A 21356-nucleotide genomic window follows, 5' to 3' on the forward strand; every position below is an offset into this window, starting at 1 on the left:
AGAGCCAGTGACAATGATGAAGTGTGCTAAATCTTCTGTGTTCAAATCTGCTATAGAGAATGGTCTGTACGGATAAACATTATGTTTTCATGCATGCTGAGGGCAGATTAATGACTAGTTTGAGCTATATAAGGCTTGAGTTTGCAGAGTTTTGAATCCAAGCCAATACCACTAATTAATTATGTAAACTGATAACAACTCTGCCTCCATCTACTCTTTGGTGAATTAGAGCTAATGACATTTCACAGAGTTATTAATTGATGTGATGCTAATAGACATATATTAAAACAGACACCTATAAAGTGCCTAGCATTTAGTAGGCATTCAAATTTTTGTAGCTTCCCTTTATCTTAACTCACTTAACATTAATACAGCACAAACATTTAATTCAGAACAAAAGAATCAGTCATTTTGTTTTCTTTTTCTTAGTACATTAATAAATGAACTAGGAACGTACAACAGATAAACATCTTCAAAATACTATCCCTAAAGTACTAAGTATGTGAAATAAAAGCCATTAAGGTGGTATGTTTTCAAAATCTGGGGTAAAATCATCTACTAGTGGGGCCAGTGGTGAAAAACCTATTTAAAAAACAAAATGCATGCAATGGCATATAGGTAGTATAGTTAACATTAGAACATATATTTTTAACAACTGCTTTTATTAAATATTTAAGACAGTTTAAAAACTTTCCTTATCTAAACTTTAAAATAAAATTACACAAAATAAAAATAAAACTACTGAAATACATTTTTGTTAGACTTTTCCTGAATCTATATCACATTAAATAAAATACTTAATATTTTAAAAATCTTCATCATTAGTTCAAAGCAATTGAACAAAAGGTTGTTCTTATATAATTAAAATTTGGGATTCTAGAATAACTTACAAGAACACTTTTTCATAATTCACATATACTAATTTCAACAAATAAATTATGTGTAGGACAAGTATTATTTAATCTGCTTTAAAGAATATATAATTAACTTAAAATTAACACATTGTGAGATACCATAGTATGCTGAAACCATTTTAGAAAACTTGAACTACTTTTTCATAAGTAGATTAAAGTATTCCTGCAACTTACTAATGCTACTAAATTGTTCAAACAGCTTTTCTTAAGGATAAATTCCATCCCAATTTATATTCCAATTATTAGAGTTTAAACTGTATTATTTGATTGTAATTTCCAAATGTAACATATTTCTGTAAAACCCAATTAAGCACTAGGAAATCAAACAATAAAAATTATACTAGGTATCATAAAAGTTTTGAGAACTAGTGTACAAAAATAGTTGTATAATATTATGTATACCTAAAAATGATTTACTTCCCTCTCTGTAGCAAGCAATTATTTTTCCTGTTGCCTCATTCCCCTGGTTCATTATTTCTTTTTCTTTTTCATTTATTGTGATATGAATTCATTCCTTCAGGCCATATTCATCTCTGTATTCCTTTCCCTCACTAAGTGCCTCGTGAAATAAAATATGCTCAATAAATATTTCTTTAAGTATAGTTATATATTATATCAATATATAACTATTAGTGTCAAATGATAATTCAGCTATGATGGCTGGTAATGAAAAAATCAGGTGTAAGAAATCTTAATTATTTTTCATTATATGTGCTTTTACTATTTCTTTATTAGGTATACATGGTTACTTCATGAGAGTACCCAGGCGAATAAGCAAGCTATTTTAGGTTCTCCAACTTCTTAGAAAATAATTCCTTAAAATTCTAATTGCCAGTACATTTTAATTAAATGTATTATTGTAAACTTCCTTAGGGATTCCTTTACTGCATCTAATCCAGTAGTACTAAAATTGCATTGTTTATCACAACTTAGCATAGATTTATAGACATTTTACCGAATATTATTTTTACTGATTTAGATGGACACAATTTATCTGCATTCTGACCATCTGTTACTATAGACAGAATTTGTCAGATAAATTTGTGTTGAAAATTAAGCAAATTATCAGTACTTTAAGGTTATGTTTAAACAATGTTCAATAAAAGATACAGACAGGAAATATAATTAATAAACTAAATGAATTAAATTCTTTGTCTCAATATTTGATTATTTATACTGACCAAATTAAAGCGTAATATTTCATCCAGTTGTTTAACATCCTGCAAATTAGAAATGTAAAAGTTAACAAACAATGTAATTATTGCAAATATATTTAACTGTGTATTTTGATGCTGGTCTAGGATTTGGAAAATCTCCAATTAATGCAATGGATAGAGATATTTTCAACATATATTTATACTTTACTTGGGGAATGATGTTGTGATAGACTTAGGTTATTATACTGGTTCCCAAAATAACAACATTGTGATTTTATTTTATTTTTTTAGAGACAGGATCTCACTCTGTCACCCAGGCTGGAGTTCAGTGATCATAGCTCACTAGAGCACTGAACTTTTGGACTTAAATAATTCTCCCACCTCGGCCTCCCCAGTAGCTGGGACAACAGGTGCACACCACCATGCCTGGCTAAGTTTTCATTTTTATTTTTATAGAAATGGGGTCTCAATATATTTCCCAGGCTGGTCTCAAACCCCTGGACTCAAGTGATCCTCCCACCCTCAACCTCCCAAAGTGCTGGGATTACCGGCATGAGCCATTGTGCCCAGCCCCATTTTGTAGTTTTAAATAGCTCATGTTACTACCTGAACCCCAGTTTTCTCAACAGAATATTAGGGCTAACAACATTTATTATGTTTTTGTGATGAGTCAAATAAAACAAAATGTGTAACAAACAGTTCTTTGAGAAAGCAATGCATTTTATCAATACATGGCATAACCTTAATAATAGCCTCACAAGATATTACAGTTATAATATTTGTAAATAATACTATCACAAAAATCTCAGTCCCATGATATAATTGTCCTGGAGATAATATAAACTAATGCGAGTTTATGACCCAACTAAAATACATGTTATTGAAACTCAAGAATAGACCTAGTATTGTAGATATTAGTCTTAGAGGTTGAGATTGTGTATTTTAGAAACTTCAAAGATTATAGAAAAATTTTAAGAAAAAATGCGTAAAAATGGGGAAATCTTTTTATTTACAAGTTACCTGGGAATGTTTAATACGCAATGTGATAAATAATGTTGTTCTTTCTAATTGAAACTACTTTTTTGTACATATATTGGCACAGCAAATTGCTATGGCTGGAGGTTGGACACTTTCAACAGTTTGTTATTTCATGCATATATATAATTTGTAAAGCCGACAAAAAAGAAAAGATAAAAACTCTAAGTAGAAAATAGAATTTTATAACTACATTTTACAGATTATTCCAAGAGATATCATTGGTTATTTTATTCTTTTGAAAATATTACTTATTTAAACAACTAAAAAAACCGGTAGAGCCTGATATAATTTCAACATTAGAAAGAATAAATTATTGAAAAATATGTAGAACAAAAACACCATCTTAATGCCATTGGTACCACTATACTGTTGAACAAGTATTATATGAGGTATTGAACATTGCACATAATTATACACTTAGGATTTGAGATTGTAGATAAACCAGTTGTTCAAGGCCACTAAAATACTGAAAAAGGATTATGATTATTAACAGTGGGGAGGAAAATACAACTATAAAAGCCCTTCAAACTCAAATCAGGAAATGGTAATTTTACTCAAAAATATGCCACAACTACTAAGAGATTTTAGTAATTCATGACACAAAACAAGACATCCACCTCTAATTTTTTCTTATCTATTACATGAATTCAGTGGTGATATAGCACATATTTGGGACCTCCATCGCAGTATGATATTTATTATTGTTATGTTTTAGAACTTACTCATTTAATTAAGGATTTTATAAATGTGATATGTAGTAACTGGATTTTATCATTTCTGATAAATGGAACAAGTTTAGATTTTATACTAAGTATTATCATGCCTATTCACATCATGTAAAATATTTAAAATTCATGTATTTTAATTGAATGAAGTGCTGAAAAATTTAGGTATGACTAATAGGTATTACTTGCTTATATGATAAAATTCAATTTTAGGTGGTACTTTATTCTATAGATTCGGAAATATAGCTCCTCTTTTCTACTAATTTAAAATAATTCTATGGCTCTGGTTTCTAAAATGTCTAATTATTTTCGCTATTCAGTGAGTAATGTTAGAATATATTTCTTTCAATGATTTGTAAGATTTGGCGGAGTGAAAAACCTCAGGAAAATAAGAAGCGATTTACAAACATTTGGCTATGTAGAGTAGTTGCATTGGTATTTTATGCTGGTAAACAAAATATGCTAATTTTGAAGTATCTAAGCAATGTTTGGGGAGCTGGCCTACTGGGTGAGAACACCATTTAAAAACATTTGTATTACACAACACACAGCCATGAAAATGCCTATTTAGAATTCCCAGGTAGAACACAGTTGTCAGTGCCAAAAGAAAAGCTTTGTACATTAACACAAGAAAAGGAACTTTTCATCTTAAGGGATAGCACAACTGGCATAAAAGGTCATTAAATGCTAATAGACCCACTTGAGGTATGCTTGCTTAATGGAGGATTAGAGCAAAACAGACTTAAAGACCAACATGCAGAGAATTTTGTTAACTCTCTGGACTACTCAACATAAGGTAGGAAAACAAACAAGATGGAAAATAAACTCTTTTTCAGCACTAATAATTATAAGTTTACACAATTGTTTCATGCAAAAGGAACTTTGACAGAAAATGATGGCAGAATCTACAGGCAAGGCTGACACAGGAGAACTGGAATAGTAGTTTATACAAAAATTTTGTTTGTATTCATCTTCATGTAGCAGAATAGACCACTGTTCAAGAAGTAAATGAAAAACTCATAACAGTTGAGAAATTTAGTCAGGACATAGAATAACGTTGAGATAAATTACTTGAAGCCTTTTGCAACTGTCTTTAAGTTTATAAAAAGAGATAAATTTTCTTTGATCTGAAGACATTCTTTGTACATGTGCAGTGTACAACATACTATATACATATGGGGCTTCCCTATGTACATATACATATGCATACACTATCTATATGCCTTTTAAAATGTATACACAGCTTTAACTCAAAGAAAATGAGTTAGCAACACAGTAATCATTGCCAGACAATCCAAGTGCTGAAATATGTGATGTTCATCACTTCAAGGGCTATTTTACCTCTCACATTGCCCAAAATTGAGAATATCATGTCTGTTTTTAGTTTTTCTTTCATTGCAACACTGATTGTCATATATAATCTTTGTGCTTTTGCATAATGCCCATCCTAGATGTAACACATATTCACACACAACATTGGACGTTTGAAATAAGCATGCTGGAACACAGGCAGGACCATATATCCATGCACAGAATATTCTGAATATGTTTTTCCAAATTGACTGTAACATCAACATGCATCACTATCATATTTGGTCCTGTACAGCAAGGAATGTACAGCTGAAGCAATCATGGCTAGTTTCACTTGCAAGAGTTTCTTTAGAGAGGAACACCCAGTAGAGAAACAGAACAGAATGAATGAAACAAATAAAAAATATCCCCCAAAACCAAAAAATAAAAGCTAAAAAAAAATTCCTCCCACACGTTAACACTGAAAATCTGGCCATTTTCCATGTAGTACATTGTCCTCATTCCACAAAAAGCGTGTCTTCTCATAAACTTCTGAGTTGAATTGTTTATAAGATACATATATTAGTGTCTTAGAGCTTTTCCTAACCATTGGAAAAGCTCGTCTTGGTAAAGCATTTTCCAGCGCACATTGGCTTCGACAGTTTCCACAGCTCGTGAGAAAGAAGCAGCAGCTACCCCATCATAGTTCTTCATGAAGTTCTTGAGCTGGAAAAAGAAATTTTTAAATGGTAAACCTGCCTGTCTTAAAAAGAGCTCATGTCCAACATACATGAACAAGAATCTATTTGAAACACTAAAAAACAGAATATATTTGAAACAAAATGTCACAACCACTATAGAAGATATATTTAGTACTGTGGAGTGAGCTTGGTAACAGATTATGTCAATTAGTTGTGATGTAATTGATTTTGGAACAGAAAAAAAACAGTGGACATTACAACTTAAATAGCTTCAAATTCAGCTTCAGGTTTCATGATTAGATATTAAAACAGACATTTGATTGACCATTTCAACATCAGTTGATGGGATTGTGGCAAGGACTAGTTCTAACTTCAATGTGTATACAATGCATCAAGTAGCCTTAAACCCTGAATATAAGGATTAAAGTTCACATTTTGTCTGTAGAGAGAAAATTATTTTTCATCTTACCCAAATGAGTGGTATTGGGCTTGACATTATTTTTGATGTCAAGGAATAACCAAAGTATTGTCAGGTGGAAAAAAAGTAATGGTGCTGTGAAAATTGGATGATTAATGACATGGCAATCACCTGTGTAACTAGATTTTGAAAGCATAAAGGAGGGATATGGTCTTATTTAGCTAGAGAATCTGAGCATTTAAGTTATAATTCTTAAATGTTTTGCCATATTTTTTGACATAAAATTTTATTTAGAGAGTTCACATACTCTGGAAATACTCCAAGATTTTACTTCAAGATTAAATACCAGAACTTTTTCCTTTCTGTTTAATATATCTTAAGAAGCTGGCAACAAACTAACAATTGTGATGCTAATAGACGAATGTGAAAAATCAACTTGCAACACAGAAACATTATGTGGTGTAATTAGTGTGGGGTGTGATTCATCATATGGTGGGCGCCACATGGAGGATATGCCAGGAGAGAAATGCAGTGTATCAAGATTGGCTCAGGGGCAGGCAGAAATGGTGCTGGAGGATGGAGTTAAAATGCAGTTATAACTTTCTGAATTAATTTAGAAATTAGTTCATGGATAGCTTAGTTTATTTATAAGTGTTACTTTGATTACACGGTACTGATAGGTTTTCTCAGAGTTTTTACTCTGCTTTCCTACAAAGCCCTTTGCCCAGCATCATTAGCAATGGATAACTGTATCTCAGAGGTACACCCTTGAGAAGATTTCTAAATCACTGTGCTTTTGTAACAAACATGTAAAATAGCCAACATATAACAAAGAATTATGGGTGTTGTCCTTAAAACTGATAATGGCATTTGACCGAATTACATATATTAAGAAAAAAGGAAGAAGCAAAGGGATTGGAGTTAATAAATATTAATAAATATTGCAGGCATTGTGCCATGGGGATAGAAATATATATACACATATATATAAAGGGGAAGTCTGATGGAAGTACTTGAATCATAATTTAAACCTTATCTGATTAACACAAGAATACATTCATACTTACATATTTATGTTCAAACTCATCCAGTCTATATTCTTAAGGCAAAAAGTAATACATTTTGATCTATGTTTTGAATTTCATTTTAATTTATTATAAAAATACGATATTATAATGGCATTATTTACATGTTATAGGTCAATCCGAAAAAAATTACATATGCTCCTTTTAAAGTATATTCTGAATTATTACTTTTTTTCCCAGGCAGTCACTGAATACACCAGAGAGTCATAAATGACGCTTAAGCAACTTTAACTCTGTGGAGCATGCCTTGGCTTCCTTATGAGATGGTAAGCCAGCCTAAAACACATAAAGTAAAACACTTATATCCTCCTCAAAGGCAAACTATGGGTTTGAATATGAACGTTTATTGACAGAGGGATAGTCGGTTGGATTATCCTGCAGAAGAACTCTCAATAGAAAATGTGAACTGGTTGGTCTCTAGAGGGTCACTTCTTAAATCATGATTTAAGTGCAGTAAATACTCCCCTTGTGGGCTCAGAGAGTCTGAGGTGCCTTATATGCATCTTAAGAGGAACTTATTATCAGAACACATCTGGCCTACTTTCCACAATTGCCATTAATTGATCTTATGCCCCATAATTCTCCATAGCTCTGATATCCAACATGTGGTTGGAATTGCCTCTGACTGGCCCTGATGCATTCTCACAGTGCCTTACAAACCACTGCCTCACTTTAGAGGGCTTGGGGTAAAAGAAAGGCAGTTAGCATTCTAGTTTGCTTATTTCTTCCACTCTTTGGTAGGATTTATGCTGCCATTTGTGGGCGAAGGATTACCCAGGTGCTGAGGCAAGAGACTGAAGGCACAAACTGTAGCAGTATAATAAAGAAAATAGTTAGAATAAAGAATAGTTATAATACAAATTAAATATAGAGATGATCGTGGACAATTATCAATCATTAGTATAAACATTATTAATCATTAGCTTTTAATATTACTCTTTGTTGCATTACTAATATAACCTAGGACTAACCAGCGAGTATAGGGTCAGGTGCTGAAGGGACATTCTGAGAAGTGACCTAGAAGGCAAGAGGTGAGCCCTCTGTCACGTCCGCATAAGGGCCGCTTGAGGGCTCCTTGGTCAAGTGGTAATGCCAGTGCCTGGGAAGGCACCCGTTACTTAGCAGACCGCAAAAGGGAGTCTCCTTTCCTTGGAGGAGTCAGGGAACACTCTGCTCCACCAGCTTCTTGTGGGAGGCTGGATATTATCCAGGCCTGCCCACAGTCATCCGGAGGCCTAAACCCCACCCTGTGATGCTGTGCATCAATGTTCATGCTCCTTGTCCACTTTCACGTTCCTCCCGTACTCCTGGTTCCTCTTTGAAGTTCATAGTAGATAGCGGTAGAAGAAATAGTGAAAGTCTTAAAGTCTTTGATCTTTCTTACAAGTGCATAGAAGAAAACGCTGACATATGCTGCCTTCCCTCTCTGCTTTGGTTACCTAAAAGGGAAGGGCCCCCTGTCCTATGATCATGTGACTTGCTTGACCTTATCAATCACTTGGACGACTCACCCCCCTTACCCTGACCCCTTGTCTTGTATACAATAAATATCAGCACGCCCAGCCATTCGAGGCCACTACTGGTCTCCTCATCTTGGTGGTCGTGGTCCCCGGGACCCAGCTGTTTTCTCTTTATCTCTGTGTCTTGTGTCTTTATTTATTTCTTACAATCTCTTGTCTCTGCAAATGGGGAGAATACCTGCTAAGCCCCGTAGGGCTGGACCGTACACCATTAGTTTTTTTTTTTTTTTTATTGTGTTTTCTAACTATACCATGATATGATTTTATTTTAAAATTTTGCAGGTTTAGGCACTTTTATAAAATAACATTTAGTAAAATGGCAATGTTCTTTGTGCTCCCATCTTCTTAGCATAAAACTTTGAAGCATGTTTGTTAATTTTTCTATTAAAAAGATTTTAGCATTTAAATTTCCTCTTATTTCAGGGTATCCTAGATCTCAACATCATAAGATAAATTATTTTTAGAGTAGATTGTAAAATATAATATACTCTTAATAACTATCTAAATGAATAGAATTAACTATTGCCCTATTATAAAGTTTATATCTTCAATATTAAAACTGTAAGTGTAGTGCCTTTGATGCATAGGATCTATGTTCCTCCACAACAGTGAGGTATGTTAGGTTTAAAAAGCAGAAAAATGGGCATGTGAAAGGATAGGTTAATGGTCATTAATGTGGAAAAATGGCAAGGTTCTGAGGTTCAAGAAGATTGTCTCCATTAGTTTAAAATTAAATAAATGACAGATTGCCTTATGGAAAAATATTGTTCAAATTGCTAGAGCCATGCAATTAAAATTAAAAGGAAACTCCAGTTTCAGGTAATAGAATACTGTTTTTGGGAGAAAACCATGGAACAATGTAAGTATCTTTACTGAATCCACCTAAAGCTGGTGAGGATCATTAAAATCTGGAATGAGTTTTCAGAATTCATAAAGATGCTGATTCCCTTTTGATCTATAAACCCTTAGAAATAAGAATATGCCATATCCAAAGGAAGCCCATTGGGCTTTCTGCTTATGAGGCTTATGGGTTACGGTAGAATGCGAGTGAATTCTCCCCAGCCTTTTCTATTTAAGAAAGGGGGGTTATCATCATAAAAACCAAAACCCCCACCAGATCTGACAATAGTGTTCCTCAATCTTATAGATGATGTAAGTATTAAACAGCCTCAGGCAGCACCTGTTAAACTGCAAAGCCAGAGTAAATAACTCCAGAGTGAAGAGATTCATTCCTCATGCCACTTAGAGACTGCATTATGACGTTAGCTGCTTTGTAGATTATGAAATAAAAGCCATAATTTAGTTTCAATTTTGAAATTATACCCTTCATTATAGGAGCACTTTGAAACATCTAAAATGGCAATTAAATAAAGTGTAAAAATTTAATAAATCAGTGAAATATGTAAGACAAAACAGTATGTGCTAAAATCAATTAAATGTCTAAAATATTTTCTTTTCATAGCCTGGGTAATACCAAGTCAGGAAAATATGAAAGGCAGACAGAGTTAGAGGAAAGCAAGAAGAAGAAAAATGAGAGAAGGGATAAGAGAGAGGTGGGGAGGAGAGGAGAGAAGCACAGAGAACGAAGGAAGCACACAGAAGAGAAGAGAAGAGGGAGAGATTTCGCTTTGTGCTCACTTCAATGGCTGCACAGGTTGTGACTAAATGAGTCTTTAATTCCCAGATTACTGAATGTGAAATCATGAAATTAAAAGTACTTCATTTAAATACAGAGAAAATTAGAAGCAATCATTAATTTGATTGTTCTTTCTTTCTGTTTTTTATGGATATGAAAACAGTCCTTTCCATTTAGCTTCCTTTATTTAAAAAATAGTAAAATATGTTCTGGGGCTTTCAAATTTAATCCTTCAGGGTTGGGAACACACATAGCAGGGATAAAGACTGAATTTCAAATCATTACAATCAGAGACTTAGCTTAGCTTAGCTCATGGTGTGAAAGAAACCAAGTTAGTGCACGCAGGATAATCATAGGAAACTGGACAATATTAGAAGACATTAAGGATGGTGCCAGGGTTGATGCTTCTAGGGAATGGTGCTCAGTGTGATTAGCTGCGGGGCACGGCATTAGGCATTCTGTCAGTGAAAACTGAGAAAACCATCATTCTCAATGTCAAATATCAGCTATATTTTACAATGGAGAACAGGAGCACAAGAAAAGGCAATCAATGTTTGAAGCGCAATCCATTGTAATCAATTAAAAGAGTCTATATTTTGCTTATTTTTCCTTCTTCCTTAACCCTCTCCCCATTTCTCATCTCTCTATATTAGTGAGGTGACTTAATGGCAAAACAAACAAACAAAACTAGCTGGCTTGAATTTCCAGAGTAATAAACCAGAAATAACATAGTAAGGAAATGTTAGATACTCCATAACCTGGACACCAGTCCTTAAAAATCAAGTTTATTTTCACTAATAAAATTCATTTGTGATTGTACCAAGCAGCTTTAAGGCGATTTATTAATCTCAATATGTATTACCAGATATGCTCCTTTCTACACTTGAGAATTTGTTTCATTTAAGAGGCTACATAGCACAAAGCAATATTATTATGTACAGTATGTCCATTGTCTGTTTAAGGCTGACCACAAAGCAGTGCGACACATGGTCTGTATCTCAACACCAACCTTCATCCGTTATGCAAATACTGGGTCATTGACAGGATGGTTTTGTCATTTAGTGAATCTTACAGTGGGTTAATAGAATCATTTGAGGAATAGCTGATTGGATCAATGATCTCTGAAGTGGACTGTGGGTCTCCAGGTTTGAAAATTACTACATGCAAACATTCCTTGCAGGCCTTCAATGTTTGACATGTAAAAATACTCTTTGCAAATTATGAATTGAGTAGTCTTTAATGTGTGTGTGTGTGTGTGTGTGTGTGTGTGTGTGTGTGTGTGTGTGTGTGGTGTGCGTGTGTTGAGTAAAAGGAATGGATGTGAATCTGTTGGAAAGAAATTACTGAAGTAAATGCATAATTTCAAATATTTATAAAAGAAAATAATTAGACCTCATCTTAAAACATTTACCTCTTTGAGTTCACCTTCAGTATTAAGAAATTCTGTGACACCACTGATGAGTTTGGAATTCATAAACAATGCTTCTCCATACCTCAAAAGAAAAAAAGAGTCTTAATGTCAGTGCAGGTCATAATTAAAAAAAATTACTGTAAAGACTTTTTAGAGTTTTCTCAAGGATTCCATTTGCTCAATGTTGTCGGAGACTGCCAGATCTCTGAGCACTCAAGCCCATTTCTCTAGGGAGTCAGGGAGGGACAAAGAGTTATGGCGATGGGATATCATCAGGTCCCACCTAATATGGTTCACAGTGTTTCAGAGAAGTCTGAGTTGTAGCAAAATTTTTAAAGGGGCCCCCTAAAACTGGATTTAGGGATTAACAGTATATTACCAAGCCAAGGCCTGAGAACAAAATATTTTAAAACTTGCAATTACAAAGCAACCCAGCTTACTGGAAGGGAAAATCGTTCCATAAAAGGCAAGAGGAGCTAGCTGCAGGATCAACCTGGGCACTGTCAGATCCTTTGGTATGATTAGTCATAATTGACACTGGCATTTTCATATTTTATTCTTAGAAATTGAGGCAAAATGCATTCTCAAAAACGCATTTTCATATTTCATTCTTAGAAACTGAGGCAAAATACATTCTCAAAAACGCATTTTCATATTTCATTCTTAGAAACTGAGGCAAAATGCATTCTCAAAAATGTTCTCCAAAATATTAGCTATTTTTCATGTGTACATTAGAGTAAAACGTCTACTTGTTCATTTGGATTGCCTAGTCCTTGTACTACAAACACAATTACTTGACTTTTGACCCAAGACAAGGAACAACTTGTGTCAGTGAGTTGAAAAGAATTCTCATTTTACTGGTTTGTCCCTACTAGGTTAAGGATACCTATCACAGGTTATCATACTTTTAGAACTAAGGTAAGTACAATAAAAATAAGACTCTGTGTTTTTTAAGACAAGGATCTAAACACTGTTATAAAAGGTTTTCTAGTGCTTCCCTAACTTGTAGGATCTTAAGTATCTAATTTAAGATTTAATTTCGCTTCTGTAGAACTTAGTTTTCTCATCTATAAAATGAGAAGGTTGAACTAAATGACCACTGAGATTTGTTGTAATTCTGACATTGAACTATTCCACAGAAAAAAATGTTAGCTAAGTAAAAGCAAACAAATAGGCATTCAATAATAATGTAAGTGATCATTTTCAATCAGTATGTGGGTACAAAATTGTCCAACTATCCAGGCAAATAACAATTCTTTTTCTAAAGAAGTGTTAGTTGTTTTTACTTATATTGTCCTGTGAAGATAATAATAAGGTACAGTCTGTTCCTTGAAGGTATTATACTATCTCGTTGAAGAGCTAGACATGTAATCAGATAATTTCCACGTATTGTGGCTAAATGTGGTGGTGATAAAATTATACACAGTGCTCAGAGAGGATTTTTTTATCTGTAGGGTCTTGGGAATGGCTTCTGAGAGATAATGGCATCTAGATTGACCATGGAGTAGTTCTGAGCAACAGGAAAGAAAGTAATTTTAGGCAGAAGATGAACATAAACAAAGACAAAGAGATGTGAAAAGACATGATTTGTGCAGACAACTACAAGCAGTTTGGTATTAACAGTGCACTGGCCAAGGCGGTGGCTCACGCCTGTGATCCCAGCACTTTTGGGAAGCTAAGGCAGGTGGATTGCTTGAGCTCAGGAGTTCGAGACCAGCCTGGGTAACATGGGGACACCTTGTCTCTACAAAAAATAGAAAAATTAGCCGGGCGTGGTGGTGTATGTCTGTAGTCCCAGCTACTCAGGAGACTGAAGTGGAAGGATCACCTGAGCTCAGGAGGTCAAGGCTGCAAAGAGCTGTGATTGTGCCACTGTGCTCCAGCCTGGGTGACAGAGTGAGACCTTGTCTCAAAAAAAAAACAAAAAACAAAAAACAAATTAGTCCATACACTGATATATTACGAGCCCGGGGATTGAAGAACAAGATGCTGACAAAATATGCAGAGGACATATTAAGGGGCTTAGATTATAAATCTCACATAGAAAGTTTTATAGCAGGGAAATATCACATTTGATTTGCTGAAAGATTCTTGGGATAAAGGGAACAGGTTTGTATAATTATAGAGGCAGTGAGACAGAAGGCTATTATCATAAGAGTACTGGGAAGAGATGAGAACCTGCACTAGGGAAGTGGTTGCAAAAAAAGATAGGAAGAATTCAACAAACTTTAGGAATTGTTAAATTGACATGACCTAGAGTCTAATTGTTATATATGGCAAGAGAAAAGGGGATGCCTATGTAGACTTCCAGATGTTGGGCTTGAGCAATTGGTGGATGGCTACAAGATTTACTGGGAAAAGGAGGATAAGGGAAAAATCACGGATTTAGCTTTGCAGGCACACTCATAAAGGAAACCTCGATGGGCAATTATCCATCACAGGGAGAAAGGGTAGGGAAAATGTCTGAATTAGAGATACAGATTTGGGAGTAACTGAAACCATGAGAGTAGAAGGCATCTAAAATCAGGAAGAACTTGCAGAGTGGGAAGAAGAGTGCCTTCAACAGAGCTCCATGAATGCCAGCATTCAAAAAATCGACAGAGGAGCAGGAGCCCGTGAAGATTATGCTCCTATTTGTCAATGTAAACACCATTGTATTTTTAGATAGGATGGAGATCATGGATTCAGTGAGACAAAATAAAGCATATCAGGGAACCAAACATTTTTTGGTAGGCAATAAACTATATATGCCTGTAATTGCATTGCCCTGAACTCTGATTTACAAAACCACTCCCTAAAGAAACTGTGTATTGGTAGATGTTTGATATTCTTTTAAGTTAAATGTTTGTATACATTAATTTTACCTTAAGTGTCTATTCACTCTATTATATGCACAAAAGCAAAGCAAGCTTTAATCATCCAACTATTACAAGATCTGAGCTGAAAATATTTAAAAAGTCAATGTGTCTTATAGAAATATCAGTGTTTTCTGACAATGAAATACCTATGGATAGAGTGTTTTAATATGACACAGCCATTCTAATTGAACTCATTATACCACGGCAACTGATGGAGGTATGCTTAAAAATAATAAAGTTTACACACTAGCTTTTCAGAGGCAGAACAGTAGGTCTGCTTACTGTCTGGGAACATTTAAGTTAAAGAAAAACAAGCAGCATTTACACGCTCTATAATAAATTGAATTTTAATAGGCCATAGAGATTATCAGAGTAATAAATTAGTGTGTATTATAATATATTTAAATGCATAATGAAATATCTTATAAAATTGAGGCTAAAGAATTCTCACCATGAAACAAGATATCCTGGGAATAAATTTTACTGCAACTGGAATTATACAATGATTCAAATGATTAATATTCCTTCTCTACATCATGGTTTTATTCAGGTATTTTAAGATATTTATATTTAAAGAAAATTTAAAACAATTATACAGAAGTAATTAAAGTTTTATTTTTATAATACCACTGTACTTATAAATCATTTCTATAACATATTCAAGATACAGGGGTTTATGATACAGTGTCTTCAACTTTGGGCAGTTTGATAGATTTTCCAGGAAAGTTGCTCAGCTAAATCTTTTATGCTCCAAATGTTTGCACATATAATTAATTAAGTTTATCAATTTTAATAAATGAATTATATTATAGAATTTTAAAGATAATTTGGAGTTCCATGGGAGTGGCAACATTCATCTTGGTTGAATATTTTAAAATCTAATCCTATTGCATGGATCTTAGCTTTAACACAAAACTTGGGCTTTTATTCCTCCTATGTCGGCTTTAATTTACTCATTCAAGTAAGAATTCTTATTTCTACCTGGTATTTAGTATCTTCCATTTATCCCTGAAAAACTTCCAGGCAAGGTCTCGGCCATGTGGATTTCGAGCTACATGGATTATGACATCAATTGCATCTTGATCCAGCACCACCTCAGAATTCAGCGACAGATTTAGAAGCCTACAAAGGTAGAATTTTGTAAAAATTTTTAGTCCAATAACTTAAACATTTTTATAATCTTACTAAAATTATAGGACCTAGTTTGTCATATTCTTCAAAAGAATAGTCTAGTGCAATCTTTAATAATGCAAACTTATTAAATGCAATAGAACACATTTGTGTTTATAAAAGAGAGAGGATCAAACTCATAGTATTTTAATTAAAAACATTAAACTCTAAAAAAATCTTGTGGAAGGATAAATCACAATTCTGGTTTGATGATGCAAATTCTCCTTTAAAATTCTTTATACTAAACACTTCATTTTATAATGAAATATTTTCTTAAACATATATAAATTATATAAAATAAATAGTCATAAAAAGATATAACCTCTGAAATCAAGTAGCTTTAGTCATTAACATGGCAGTTTTCCTCACCTTTAGGAAGATATATTTTAAAATAACTAACATATATTCAAGTAAATAAAAGCAACTTCAGAGCAATTTGATTAACAGAGAATACTTTCATTACAGAAACAAATTTAGAAAATCAGTTGACCTACCTATTTAATAAATTCCGGTCATCACTGCAAGTTAAGGCTTCCAATAATATTTTCTTCTCAGAAACTGCTGTGGTGGAATGGAATTTCATCCATATGAATTCCCAGACATCCTCATCCAGGAGTGACACTCCTGTACAGTATACGATGTCTCTAACATTTAGTGGTATTCTAGAGAAGCAACCCATGGTGGTTTTCTATTAATTACAAGCTTAACAGTATTGAAAATAAAGACAGGTTTTGCTTTATTTACTACAGTCAGTTTTTTAAAAGATTATTTTGCTGATTAGATTTTACCTGAAACAGAATACTACATCTTAATAATATTTTAAAAATATTTCTCACTGGATGAATAAAATAATGTCTTTTATTCAAAGGTAGTTTTGAACGTAATTATTATTTCCACTCTTTACTATACTTAAACAAAAATAGTAACATAAAGGCTTCACACACCCATGAAAATAAGGCACTTAATCTTTTCAACAACTTTAATATGTTTATTACACAAAGATTTTGCTCTTATAATTGGTAGACCCAAGAATGTCAAGAAAGTACCAGTTGAGGAGACTAATTAATTTAGATAGAACAGAAACATTTTATCTTAAATTCTTAGATAACTTTCTCTATAAGTAATTTTCTCAAGCAACTCTCCAAATTTTGGAGACCTACAGGATTATAAATATAGGTAATAAACAGATACCAAAACATAAGTAGAAAGTTATTTTTTCCTATGTTTATAAAATAACTTAAAATATACTAAAATTTGACTTTGATCCAAAATGCAATATTATAGTGGGAAACAGTAAAATTAATTAGACTTGGCTATTCAGAAGTTGTAAATTTTCTGAGAGCTCTGTTCTGTTCCATTGATCTATATCTCTGTTTTGGTACCAGCACTGTGCTGTTTTGGTTACTGTAGCCTTGTAGCATAGTTGGAAGTCAGGTAGCATGATGCCTCCAGCTTTGTTCTTTTGGCTTAGGATTGACTTGGCAATGCGGGCTCTCTTTTGGTTCCATATGAACTTTAAAGTAGTTTTTTCCAATTCTGTGAAGAAAGTCATTGGTAGCTTGATGGGGATGGCATTGAATCTATAAATTACCTCGGGCAGTATGGCCATTTTCACAATATTGATTCTTCCAACCCATGAGCATGGAATGTTCTTCCATTTGTTTGTATCCTCTTTTATTTCATTGAGCAGTGGTTTGTAGTTCTCCTTGAAGAGGTCCTTCACGTCCCTTGTAAGTTGGATTCCTAGGTATTTTATTCTCTTTGAAGCAATTGTGAATGGGAGTTCACTCATGATTTGGCTCTCTGTCTGTTATTGGTGTATAAGAATGCTTGTGATTTTTGTACATTGATTTTGTATCCTGAGACTTTGCTGAAGTTGTTTATCAGCTTAAGGAGATTTTGGGCTGAGACAATGGGGTTTTCTAAATATACAATCATGTCATCTGCAAACAGGGACAATTTGACTTCCTCTTTTCCTAACTGAATACCCTTTATTTCCTTCTCCTGCCTAATTGCCCTGGCCAGAACTTCCAACACTATGTTGAATAGGAGTGGTGAGAGAGGGCATCCCTGTCTTGTGCCAGCTTTCAAAGGGAATGCTTCCAGTTTTTGCCCATTCAGTATGATATCGGCTGTATGATATAGGGTTTGTCATAGATAGCTCTTATGATTTTGAGATACATCCTATCGATACCTAATTTATTGAGAGTTTTTAGCATGAAGGGTTGTTGAATTTTGTCAAAGGCCTTTTCTGCGTCTATTGAGACAATCATGTGGTTTTTGTCTTTGGTTCTGTTTATATGCTGGATTACATTTATTGATTTGCATATGTTGAACCAGCCTTGCATCCTAGGGATGAAACCCACTTGATCATGGTGGATAAGCTTTTTGATGTGCTGCTGGATTTGTTTTGCCAGTATTCTATTGAGGATTTTTGCATCAATGTTCATCAAGGATATTGGTCTAAAATTCTCTTTTTTGGTTGTGTCTCTGCCCAGCTTTGGTATCAGGATGATGCTGGCCTCATAAAATGAGTTAGGGAGGATTCCCTCTTTTTCTATTGATTGGAATAGTTTCAGAAGGAATGGTAGCAGTTCCTCCTTGTACCGCTGGTAGAATTCGGCTGTGAATCCATCAGGTCCTGGACTCTTTTTGCTTGGTAAGCTATTGATTAATGCCACAATTTCAGAGCCTGTTATTGGTCTATTCAGAGATTCAACTTCTTCCTGGTTTAGTCTTGGGAGGGTGTATGTGTCGAGGAATTTATCCATTTCTTCTAGATTTTCTAGTTTATTTGTGTAGAGGTGTTTGTAGTATTCTCTGATTGTAGTTTGTATTTCTGTGGGATCGGTGGTGATATCCCCTTTATCATTTTTTATTGCATCTATTTGATTCTTCTCTCTTTTCTTCTTTATTAGTCTTGCTGGCGGTCTATCAATTTTGTTGATCTTTTCAAAAAACCAGCTCCTGGATTCATTAATTTTTTGAAGGTTTTTTGTGTCTCTATTTCCTTCAGTTCTGCTCTGATTTTAGTTATTTCTTGCCTTCTGCTAGCTTTTGAATGTGTTTGCTCTTGCTTTTCTAATTCTTTTAATTGTGATGTGAAGGTGTCAGTTTTGGATCTTTCCTGCTTTCCCTTGTGGGCATTTAGTGCTATAAATCTACAACTATCTGATCTTTGACAAACTGACAAAAACAAGCAATGGGGAAAGGATTCCCTATTTAATAAATGGTGCTGGGAAAACTGGCTAGCCATATGTAGAAAGCTGAAACTGGATCCCTTCCTTATACCTTATACAAAAATTAATTCAAGATGGATTAAAGACTTACATGTTAGACCTAAAACCATAAAAACTCTAGAAGAAAACCTAGGCATTACCATTCAGGACATAGGCATGGGCAAGGACTTCATGTCTAAAACACCAAAAGCAATGGCAAAAAAAGCCAAAATGGACAAATGGGATCTAATTAAACTAAAGAGCTTCTGCACAGCAAAAGAAACTACCATCAGAGTGAACAGGCAACCTACAAAATGGGAGAAAATTTTCGCAACCTACTCATCTGACAAAGGGCTAATATCCAGAATCTACAATGAACTCAAACAAATTTACAAGAAAAAAACAAACAACCCCATCAAAAAGTGGGCGAAGGACATGAACAGACACTTCTCAAAAGAAGACATTTATGCAGCCAAAAAACACATGAAAAAATGCTCATCATCACTGGCCATCAGAGAAATGCAAATCAAAACCACAATAAGACACCATCTCACACCAGTTAGAATGGCCATCATTAAAAAATCAGGAAACAACAGGTGCTGGAGAGGATGTGGAGAAATAGGAACACTTTTACACTGTTGGTGGGACTGTAAACTAGTTCAACCATTGTGGAAGACAGTGTAGCGATTCCTCAGGGATCTAGAACTAGAAATAGCATTTGACCCAGCCATCCCATTACTGGGTATATACCCAAAGGACTATAAATCATGCTGCTATAAAGACACATGCACACATATGTTTATTGCGGCACTATTCACAATAGCAAAGACTTGGAACCAACCCAAATGTCCAACAACGATAGACTGGATTAAGAAAATGTGGCACATATACACCATGGAATACTATGCAGCCATAAAAAATGATGAGTTCATGTTCTTTGTAGGGACATGGATGAAAATGGAAATCATCATTCTCAGTAAACTATCACAAGGTCAAAAAACCAAACACTGCATGTTCTCACTCATAGGTGGGAATTGAACAATGAGAACACATGGACACAGGAAGGGGAACATCACACTCTGGAGAATGTTGTGCAGTGGGGGAGCGGGGGAGGGACAGCATTAGGAGATACACCTAATGCTAAATGACCAGTTAATGGGTGCAGCACACCAATATGGCACATGGATACATATGTAACAAACCTGCACATTGTGCACATGTACCCTGAAACTTAAAGTACAATAATTAAAAAAAAAAAGAAGTTGTAAATTTTCATCCCTACTTTGCCTTAATGATTTTTCTTACGAAATATTATTTCTTTAAGTTTTGGTATGTACCCTACGTTTACTGACTTTTTAATATGCTTCTCTGAAAAATGCTCCAATACTTTTTTTAAAGTTTCAAAATTTAATTTTGCTTTTTTCAACATTCACTAATCTATTATCAAATTTCTCATTAATAATTTGAATGTGGCAGTTATATACTGCTTTCTCTGGATAGCAAAAGCAAACAATGCCTTCTAAAGATTTAGGACCATGATGATTAAAATACTGCTATGATTAAAGGAGTATTTGGAAAACAGGAAGAATTGTGTGAATAACTACCAATAAGATGATCTGAATCTCATTTTGCTAAGCAGCTAAGAAGGGCTACAATCAGAATATGTGGCACTATACCAAGTGTGTAGAATTCTAAGAAAGTATCATACAAAATTAATGTTCCCAGCAAAGGCTAAACTTATTCTGTCTTTTTCAACAAATAAAATATTTGGAGAAAAGTTACTTTAATTTTGTTAACTGAAGCCCTTTTTCTGTGTGGCATTAGAAAGCATTTTGTTTGATTTGTTTTTAATGAAACAAAAGGAACACAAACATAGAACAAACCATTAAAGAGCTTCACATCTTTCTCTTGTTTTCCATCTCAGCACTGGAAGCCCTGTGGAAAGTAGCAACAAAAGCCTTCTCAATTATTGGTGACATGTTCTCTCTGCTGTGTTTATGACCAGCTTGACACAGGGCATTACATCCCTGAAATCACTAAGGAAGGCATTCCCACCACATTTTGAAGGATGTGCTCAGTTCTGGTTAAGATTACAGAGATGCCTCCATCTTTAATAACTTAAATCAACAGCTATAATAAAAGATAGGGTCTTTTCCTCCGTATGTTATAGGCTACAGAGCACAACACTGCATTGTTGCCCTACTTTTGCCAAAAG

The 21356-nt window shown here is 34.2% G+C and overlaps 1 protein-coding gene across 1 annotated transcript in view; it reads right to left on the minus strand.

Moving 5' to 3' along the window:
- Positions 1-3271: 3271 nt before the first annotated feature.
- Positions 3272-21356, minus strand: part of TRHDE (thyrotropin releasing hormone degrading enzyme) — a 388816-nt gene continuing 370731 nt past the window's right edge. The window contains exons 16-19 of the mRNA XM_003259555.4: positions 16418-16585; positions 15735-15875; positions 11896-11977; positions 3272-5850 (exon numbers count right to left, since the gene is read on the minus strand). Coding sequence (XP_003259603.3) covers positions 5707-5850; positions 11896-11977; positions 15735-15875; positions 16418-16585 — 535 coding nt within the window. The 3' untranslated portion in view covers positions 3272-5706. The remainder of the gene's footprint in view (positions 5851-11895; positions 11978-15734; positions 15876-16417; positions 16586-21356) is intronic.

This window comes from Nomascus leucogenys, chromosome 10, assembly GCF_006542625.1.
Source record: "Nomascus leucogenys isolate Asia chromosome 10, Asia_NLE_v1, whole genome shotgun sequence".
Classification (NCBI taxonomy): domain Eukaryota; kingdom Metazoa; phylum Chordata; class Mammalia; order Primates; family Hylobatidae; genus Nomascus; species Nomascus leucogenys.